This window comes from Strongylocentrotus purpuratus, unplaced genomic scaffold (assembly GCF_000002235.5).
Source record: "Strongylocentrotus purpuratus isolate Spur 01 unplaced genomic scaffold, Spur_5.0 spur5_contig_867, whole genome shotgun sequence".
Classification (NCBI taxonomy): Eukaryota; Metazoa; Echinodermata; class Echinoidea; order Camarodonta; family Strongylocentrotidae; genus Strongylocentrotus; species Strongylocentrotus purpuratus.
This window is the reverse complement of record NW_022145576.1, coordinates 2,551,866-2,561,408: the sequence shown is the minus strand read 5'-3', so window position 1 is coordinate 2,561,408 and position 9,543 is coordinate 2,551,866. Positions and strand designations below refer to the sequence as shown.

The following is a 9,543-nucleotide window of genomic DNA, read 5'->3' as shown; positions in this document are numbered from 1 at the left end:
TCTAAAACCAAGTTCTACCCGGTCTTTCGGAATGGGGAGAAGAAAAAAAGAATAGAAAAGAAAGAAATAAAGGAGGAAAACTGAATAATAAGAAGAAAGAACTGACAGAAGCACTGGGCTATAGCGGGCGGGGGTGGCAATTAAGTGCCCCGTACGTACAGCCGCCAACAGTTCATGAACCAACATGTTATTGTATTGGGAGGGCGTTGGCTGTCATGCACCATTTTGCTTAATACACAAACAAATGACATGTGTGGCCAATAGTATATCATTTAATCGAATTTTGGGTCATTGATGATATGAAGACATCTCTTATTGATTTTAAAAGAAATGCGATATATACACGTCCATCTTTTAGCATCGTCATAGCTTCAAGCAAGTTTATTTCGTAACGAAAAAAACCTAACCGTGTTTTAAACAGTATTATTTTCACATTTTGCAGTGCACTTTAATTATCAGAATGTTCACTCTGACTGTTTTGCGACTTTATTTAAGTTCTTAGCTATTTTCATGTTAAATTTATTTTGAGTCCTGAACATGCAGGCAAAGAAGTTATTATGTCACCTCCCTGAGTTCTAAACAGCAACGACACTTTCCATGTATCGGCAAGTCATTGGAAAACGTACATAAGCCATTTTTGTTTATATTTGTGAAACGATGACCTTTGATCAATATATTCATTCGTCACTTCCGCCTTGGCATTGCTCTGCATTCATTGAATGAAATCAACGAATGAGAGGCGCGGACAAGAACAAGTTAGCGCATGATTCAACCACAGCGAAGTTTACGTAGACGTAATCAACGTTCTGTGTGTGAAAATTGGCGCGATACAAAGAACATTTTCGATAGGAAACGGCGCGCCAGGAAGACCGAAAACATGGAAAGTGTGGAACAATATCGGACTGTTTCTAGTCCAATGAAGAAAAATCCGAAAAGAAAACGTGTAATAGGACTTAGGGTATCTAGTGATTCAACTCAGGGAGGAAGAAAATACATGGAAGACATGATCTGTATCGTTTTCGACAGAGAACAAGAAGCCGACTATGCATGCTTTGCTGTGTTCGATGGACATGGAGGGAAGGAGGCCGCAGTGTATGCCCGTGATCACTTGTGGCAAAATATCAAGAATCAAGATGGGTTCTTTTCCCGCGAACCAAACGCAGTTATGTCCGCGATTAATGAGGCATTTCGTGTCACTCAAGAGGGCATGTGGAAGGAGCGATGTGAGTATTAGTAGGAATATCAACTTTCATTCAAACGCTTTCAAACGGTCGCTAGAATATCACTGTCACAACACAAATTGAATGAATATCTCTAGAGCGGTAGTTTTCCACGTAAAGCTATTCGGGGTCACTGATCAGTGACGTAATGCAGCAGTTGTCCGAAATGGGTACCGCCTATCGGTTGCACTGTAGTGTACTCATGTCAAATGGTACTTTGACTTACACTTTTTTAAGGAGGGGGGGGGGGGGGGGGCAGAGGTTCTTCTGATTTTGAGGGCAAGGCAACATTTTATTTCAATTTTCATTTTAGATCTAGTCTATTTCTATAGAGTTGTGTGGCGTCATTTATCGAACTAAAATTCAATCTGTGTCAGTGTGTGTGATATGCGCCAGGTAAAAATTAAGTCATGTTTCAAAATTCAATCCTTATTACATTAGGGTCTAGAAAATCTACATGGTCTATTTCATACATGATGTAGATCTAGGATTAGACCTAGGTCTAGATCAAATTGTATTGTCTGCACTTGATCATGTCATCTGCTCATTATTTTATGAAAAACATGAACATTTTGTAAGCCTAAGGCTAAGCCAAGTTCAAATTTAAGAGAACATTGGTGACAGGAATTAATGTCCAGTCTAGGTCTACTCTAGATCTAGAAATCTATTTTTAGAATTTCTACATTTTTTCTGCATTTGGAAAATGAAGAAAAAATTGAGAAATTCTAGAAATAGATTTTTGATGATGTCACACTTCACCACTCTATTTGATGAAATTAAGTTTTGGGTAATTCTCCAGATTCTGCCCAAAGTAGAAAATAGCCTGGAAAGAGAATGGCAGTCGCGATACCTCACAACGCCTTAAAGGTAAAGACCAGTATTGGTAACGCCCCAATTTCAAAAAATGAAATGGAAGCTCTCATTACCAATCATGTGAAAGAATATGTTTTGACTAATACATGATGATAAAAAATTTGCCGGGAAACCGCCTACTAATTCATATATTTGGTAAATTTATCTCTCTCATGGTCGTGTGAGAGAGATAGGGTAGTCCCATATACATCTTTCTGTGTATAGTGCTTGTAACTTTGCGAAGAATGGGCCAAATTTCTTATCATTTTGATGATTCCAGAACCTTACAGATGCTAGATGCTAGATGATCAACCTTTTCTGATCGATTCCACAACGTTTCTTTCACAATGCAATCGCATGACCATTACTGGTCTTTACCTTTAAATTCAACCTACCCTAAGCCTAAGTGGGTCAGGTAGCCGTGAAGGTGAGGTTTCGCAAGTGCGTACCTATTCTCTTTCCAGGCTATTTTTCTACTTTGGGCAGAATCCGGAGAATTACAGTTTTCTTCACCCAGTCCTAATAAAAATGAATTAATTTTGCCCTCACATTTGAACCCATGATTGAACTGTATTTTGTGACTGTTCCAAAATCTCTATATAACTACATAGATAATCAAATAATTACAAGTTAAAGGGAATAAAGCTAAGTCATACATGTACATGTACCAAGTCTACATAATATCTACATGTACTCGATGAAAGACTAAACTTGTCCAGTCATATATGGTGTAAATATTCACTTCTGAATGACAAACGCCTTTCGGTATACACTAAAACAACAAAATATATTGACATTTTTTGTGAATGTAATGAAGAATCCTCTAACCCTAGTGACCTCTTCCTTCTCCTTCCTTCATGCAGCCTCCTGGCCAAAGACTCTTTCTGGATATCCCAGTACAGCAGGCTCAACCTGTAGTATGGTCATCATATGTGGGAATGACATGTACACAGCTCATGTAGGAGACTCCAGAATAGTGCTGGGAAAGAGTGAACCGAGGGGCCTCAACACCACTAACGTCTACGGCGTAACCAGCCACAAGATAGTCACGGAGACGCTGACCGTCGATCACAAGCCAAGCGACATCGAGGAGATAGAACGCATTGAGGAAGCCGGAGGTCGGGTGCAAGACAAGGCAGGCGTGCAGAGGGTGGTCTGGTCCAGGCCTAAGCTAGACCACACTGGTCCTATCACGAGAAATACAGAACTGACAGATATACCGTTCCTGGCCGTAGCCAGATCTTTAGGTAATTATTCCATCTTGGAGAGACTGTGAGAATCAGCGAATTCGCTATGGGATTTACAATGACCTGTGAAATGACTATTGTTCATGCAACATTCGCACACCAAATAATTTTATCAAAGATAATTATAGGGTAATATATGGCTCATATGTCAGTTGGGTTTTTATGCCTCCGTTACGAAGTAGCCGGAGGCATTATTTGATATATTTTAAATCTGTTTAATTTCCAATGAACTACTTTTGTTTTATTGCTGTGTTATGCCTTAGGGCATTGTAAGATAATGTTTTGCATTTAAACACAAAAGAAATCAACACACTGCTGAGAGCCAAAAGGGATTTTCTTGTATGTAAATTGCTATTAGCTATCAGTGCCTGTTTTGTTGTCAAGGGCTATTTTCTAATAGAGTGAACTCCAGATTGATGTTTTTATAATTTGATACATGTGTGGGTTTATGACATGTACTGGCCTCGAGCATTCATCCATTCAGGGCTTGATGCCAACATGGGCCTCCAAGAAAGAGTTCAGAGGGGTGTTTCACAAATCTTGTCATCCGTGACAAATGACAGTTCTTGTTCTACTGAAATCTTTGCTTCTGATTGGTTATCAACAGATTTGTCACTGATTTTTTTTCATTTGTCATTGAAAAAAGGCTTTGAGAAACGGGTACCTGGTCATGCGATTACATTATGAAAGAAATGTTGTTAAATCATTTAGAAAAGGTTGATCATCTAGCATACAAGTATTGGTGTGTACTGCAAGGTTGTGGAATCATCAAAATGAGAAGAAATTTGGCCCAGTCTTGGTAAAGATACAAGCACTGTACACAGAAAGATGTATATGGGACTAGATGAACATGTGGCATAAAAGTCTGTCCTGATATTTATGATGTTACATGACATATGTAGAATATTAAGGCATTTGAAGAGCCATGCTTTTCAAAGAACATTTCTTATCTGATGTTTTCCACGCTTGCATAAAAACAATGAAAATGCTCACAAATTATTTTTCACCTTTTCCCAGAACTCAACCTTCTCTTTAAAGTTTTCTGAACCCTTCTCTTTTTTTTCACAAATAGTCTTATCCTAGAGTTTTTTTTCTTCTCAAGTCAGGGCCCCTGTAAAAAAAAATGTCAGTGTGAAGTCCGGTATGAAGAAAATTGAATTTTAATCCATATCACCGTTCTTTCTCCTCTAGGTGATTTATGGAGCTACAACTTCCGTAGTGGCAAGTACATCGTCTCTCCTGAGCCCGACATTATGCACAGGGTCATCGATCCAAAATCAGAACGGTTCCTTATCTTAGGCAGCGACGGTCTATGGAACATGGTCACAAGTGAGGCCTCGGTACAGATTGTGGAGAAATACGACAAGACTCGTATTTTGCAGGTAAAAAAAAAGTTTGGTGTACATGAACACAAACAAAATCAATGAAACTTGGTGCACTGACCAATGAGAAATGTGACCGGCTTATACTTGTAGGAAAATAAATCAATAAGTGTTTATAAAGGTTTTGGTTTACACATTAGACCAAATGATTAAGTGAGGTGTACTAAATAAGTTTTTGTGGTTCTATTCTAAGTAGAGGCTAAACACAGCTATGCCATACTTGGTGATAGTGGGTGGTATTCTGGTAGCGCGTACTAAGTTAGTCCACACTTTTATGGAGTGCCTGTTGTCAACTCATTTATCCTGTACAGATTATTTTAATCCTTCAATGAAAAGTCTCCAAAAAATTAATTTTGCAATGAAATGGGAAGAAAAAGATAATATGAGTATGAACTGAATTTCCAAAAAGTCTTTGGTAAATTATCTTTGTCATGAATATTGAAGGAGGAAGATGAAACCTAGCATTCCAAAGAAGTGTGAACTAAAATTCTTGTTTAGTCTGGACTTAGTCCCGGCTTAACTTATGAGAATACCACCCAATCTCTCTATCTTAAGTTACAGTTTCTTGATATTTGTGTTGAGTCTAGATAACATTTTAAGTAAAGACCATAGTTACAATTAAGGTACATGTACACCCTCTCCGATCAAAGAGCAAAAACTTATTTGATTTGTTTGATTCTGTGCAATACAGGGAGAGCAGTCGTCAGAAACGGTTTCACATCAGCTGGTAAAACGGGGAATGGATCTCTGGAACTACCATCTCTTGAGAGCAGACAACATCTCAGTCATCTGCGTCTTCTTCGAGTACCCAGACGTGATCGACGACGAAGGTGACCAGATCGACCTTGATGCCGTCAAGGAGTGGCAGAACATTGGACTCAAAGTCACGGGAGATGGCGATGACGAAGAGGTGGATGAAAACGGGGACAACTTCACCAGGCCGGCGTTGATCCGCCATCACGCCTGCACCAAGCTGACGTCCATGGAGAACTACAACCGTCTTTACTGTATGTCCAACAAGGAGCGCAGGCAGTACGGGAACATCCCGGCCCCTCAGTACAAGCGGCGCTACACGGACGGCCTCGAGCTGCCCAAGCCGAAGAAGCCTAAGCCCGATCCGGTGGTGCAGAAGACCAACGTCGGGGAGCGTACGAAAAGCGGCGACAAGATCTACAAGGTAATACACACCAAGAAGTGTGGCATCAGGGTGGAGTACGCATACGATGTTGACAGGCAAATGCGACGCAAGGCCGCTAAAGCCACCCCGGTCAAGGCCAAAAGGACATTCTTGACGGCGAACGGACCCATTGAGGTGCTGTACGAATGTGATCCGCCCACTCCTCAGCATGACCGGAAGAACGCCCTCTCAGCTCCGGCCAAGGGAAGCTCATCAAGGCAATCCCCTAGGAGAAGGCTGAGTCTAGATGATAGTTCTATCTCAGGCTCGAGGTTGACCCGGTCAGCCACCAAGAGGTCAAGGGTCTTGAACATGCATATGACGCGGGCGAGGAGAGCATCAATGAAGGGAAAACTTTCACAAATATATGATGATATGAATGTGAATGGTGCTCAAAAAGCAGTGAAAATGAGATGAAGTTGTATATCTTAAGTGGTAGACCGACAATTCAATGTATTTGGATTCATATCGTTGAGCAAATGCTGCATTGCTTGTATAGAAATCCTCAGCGGTGATCAAAAGAGAGAGTTATAAATATTTCTATAAAAAAAATTCCTTTGGACCGGAGAACCTCATACTTACCTGTGCCTCAAAATTGATATGAAATTGAAATTCTTTTATGTATGACTAAAGGTGAATAGGTCACTGAAGTGCACGTGTTTGCAAAACTCTTCAGAAGTGATGAAAATTGTTTGGAAAGAATTATCGTCTACCTCTACGCTGATCTTTTTTAAACAGTTGTACATGTATATTTTCTCATATTTTATCCTCTCAGACGTGTGTGGTGTACATAAATGAAATTGAAGTACGTGGTGATATATTTAGCAACACGTGCTCATAAGGCATTCCATACCTGTCGCAATTATATGTACATTCAAATTATTGAGGACCCTTTTGTAGCATAATGAAATGAATTATTTTTCTGTAAATAACATTTGTAGAAAGTCCATGGTGAAATACGTATTTTATGAGGTGAGAATAATTCTTGGAAATATTTGTTACCCATCTTGAAGGAAAATTCAGGGAATCTACTTTCATTTTTATCAGTAAATTGTCAATGCCTTACAGTGGATACACGGTCAAATTGAATTCAAGAATTATCTGATTTATTCTTGAAAAAAATAACGCTTTGTATAAATGACATTTTGGATTTGGAATAATATTCAAAGCTGATAGTGTGTTTTTAATGACTCTGAATCCTATTTTACTGTACTCGAACATGATATGAACTCTAAACTAATTTCAGCAAATTTTACCCATGTTGCATCAATGAATTCTATTCTATTCAATACATATTGAAGTGAATTTTTTTTTATACTTCCCTTTAAATAAATTGATGCAAATTTCATGACATTTTTAAATGACCGGGAATTCCTTCCAATGAATGTCTTCAATTTTGTAGCCCATTCATATGAAGTATTCACTGAGCCCAATACATTTCCTATAAAGAATCATGCAACTTGTGCATCTTGACTTTGATAACTTTTTTTTCCTTCCCTTTAGCGGAAGACAAATTTTGAAGGAAACAATCAAGTCCTTTGCATATTTAATCCAGTGTGTGAAATTTGATGTATATATAATATATCCCCCATTTGTGTACTATGATGCATTTTTAAAGATACCAAATATTGTATTTTAATCTCCCATGAATATCATTCATACACAATGTAGTATTGTCAAGAAAACCTTTTATTTCTGAGCCGTATACTTGTTCAGGAAGCTAATTCATTAAGCATGTAATGATTCAACTCAATCAGAAAATCAGAAATTCATTGATCTCAGTTTAAGAAATAGAACATTGGCCTCAAAGGCTCAAACTTGTAATATCACTGGTACTTCTCTGAGGAATTTAATATCTTTACTACTTTTTCATTTGACTTTTTCTCTAATTCTGTAGATTGAACACATTTTATATAATTTATTCCTGTTTACTGTATGTATCCTATGGATGCCAGTCATTATTATCACAATTATTGTCTAATTTTCACTCCATTTGTAAAATAATTAATAATGCAGGACATTACAGACCCCATTCCAACAATTTTACCAAGTTTTCTGTACATGCATTCCTGATTAATGTCTAACATGTACTTGCAAGGATTGATATTTCTCTGTAGTACTGTCTTCATATCGGTGACCGATGTTTCACAAATGTTACCTCATAATGATGATGCACAAACTACATTTCCAAACAAAACAGTATGTCTTCAATTGTGTGTTGAACTTATTATATAGTTCAAACATTTGCATTGTATATGATTGATTGTGTCATTGTGAATCGTGATTGTGGTGTATTTCTGATTAGGGGATTAAATGATGGGTCGGCCGGCACCCTCGTACCAAGGAAGTCACCTACTTTTTGTGAAACCTTGGTAGCATCAAAGAGGACTTACGACTATTTGTGTATTATGAACTCGTACAACCAGTATATATTGAGTACAATTATCACTTAGGAGGCCTTTTCTGGGTCTATTGGACACACATTTGCATCAGAAATGTAATATTTCCAGCTCGTATTGAAAAGAGAAAGAAAAGATTTAAGCGAGAGTGCCCATTGAAAGGCTGCAAGCCAGCAACCTTTTTGCAGTTTTCTTCATCTATACTACAAATTGCTGGACTACTTTTCAGGGAAGTATACAATTGTATTGATCAAGAGGGGGAGGAAAAACAGTAAAGGAAACAAGTACTGGTATGCACATTTTTCGTCAAAAGTAGTTGTGTTCAAATTTCAATTTTCGTTCTGTCTTGTTCCTTTTTGTTTTAAAAGGGAAGAGCTTCTGTACATTGAGGTTTCATCTCCTCAAAAGAAATCTTGTGCATACCCCAAAACTTGAATTTGTGTTCACATACATGTACCGGTAGGTACTTGCTGGATTATGCTTGTGTCAGAGAAATGTATTGTTTAACCAAACCTCAGACATGTGTGAACATGCTGTGTATACATGTACCATATGTGTACTATTTACATACCGGCATTTGTTCTGGTAAAATGGTTACAATTACGGCATGAAGAGACTTGATTTTGTGCAGTCAACCTTTGTGGCTTTTTCTCAATCTCATGAATATGTATGAAGTTACTACCATAAGTGTTTTGAATATTCATTACCGGTATGTCAGTACAAACTGAGGTATTTGCTGTAGTGATGTTGATTTTCTACATTTTTACTGAGAATACATTGGCAGGAACATACAAGTATATTAGGTTTTGTCCATTTTTCTCTCAATAGTGGAATTTGCATGAGGATTTTTCTTCTTCTTTTGCTTGGTTTTTTATGTTTTTATCAATATTGGGATATAGTATTTCTTAATTTTATTTTTTCTATGCAATGATTTTGTTTATCTAACCTTTTACCAATATTTTTTTAATTTTAAATTCTGCTTTTTATTTGTTTGATTTTTCAATCGGTACAACCTTGATATTTTTTTGTTTCATTGTAAGCAATGCAGTCTTTCAAACGGCCATTTTGTTTTGTTTGATGCAAAATCTTCCAATATTGAATGATTCTGAGGAATTCCATCCATTCTTTTGTAGAATGATTAACCAATGATATAATTCATTTAATAATAATCATACTATTTTTATTGTATTTTTGAATAATTTATAATTTTTCGTTCACCCACTTCATGTAGTCCTAGCTATTTCTTTTTAACAAAAGCTTTGTTCT

General features: G+C 37.6%; 1 protein-coding gene across 1 annotated transcript; it reads left to right on the top strand.

Moving 5' to 3' along the window:
- The first annotated feature begins 719 nt into the window (after positions 1-719).
- LOC582153 (probable protein phosphatase 2C 64) lies at positions 720-8,425 on the top strand. Its single transcript, XM_782120.5, has 4 exons — positions 720-1,223; positions 2,936-3,319; positions 4,511-4,701; positions 5,393-8,425. The coding sequence occupies exons 1-4, from the start codon at positions 764-766 to the stop codon at positions 6,293-6,295; spliced, it is 1,938 nt and encodes a 645-aa protein (XP_787213.2). The 5' UTR covers positions 720-763; the 3' UTR covers positions 6,296-8,425.
- The last annotated feature ends 1,118 nt before the right edge of the window (positions 8,426-9,543 follow it).

Bases quoted from the DNA above. Each gene is read 5' to 3' on its own strand.
- LOC582153 (XM_782120.5), top strand. From the start codon at position 764: ATGATTCAACCACAGCGAAGTTTACGTAGACGTAATCAACGTTCTGTG. The intron at 1,224-2,935 runs GTGAGTATTAGT...TCCTTCATGCAG, and splicing joins GGGCATGTGGAAGGAGCGAT to CCTCCTGGCCAAAGACTCTT. The intron at 3,320-4,510 runs GTAATTATTCCA...TTTCTCCTCTAG, and splicing joins GGCCGTAGCCAGATCTTTAG to GTGATTTATGGAGCTACAAC.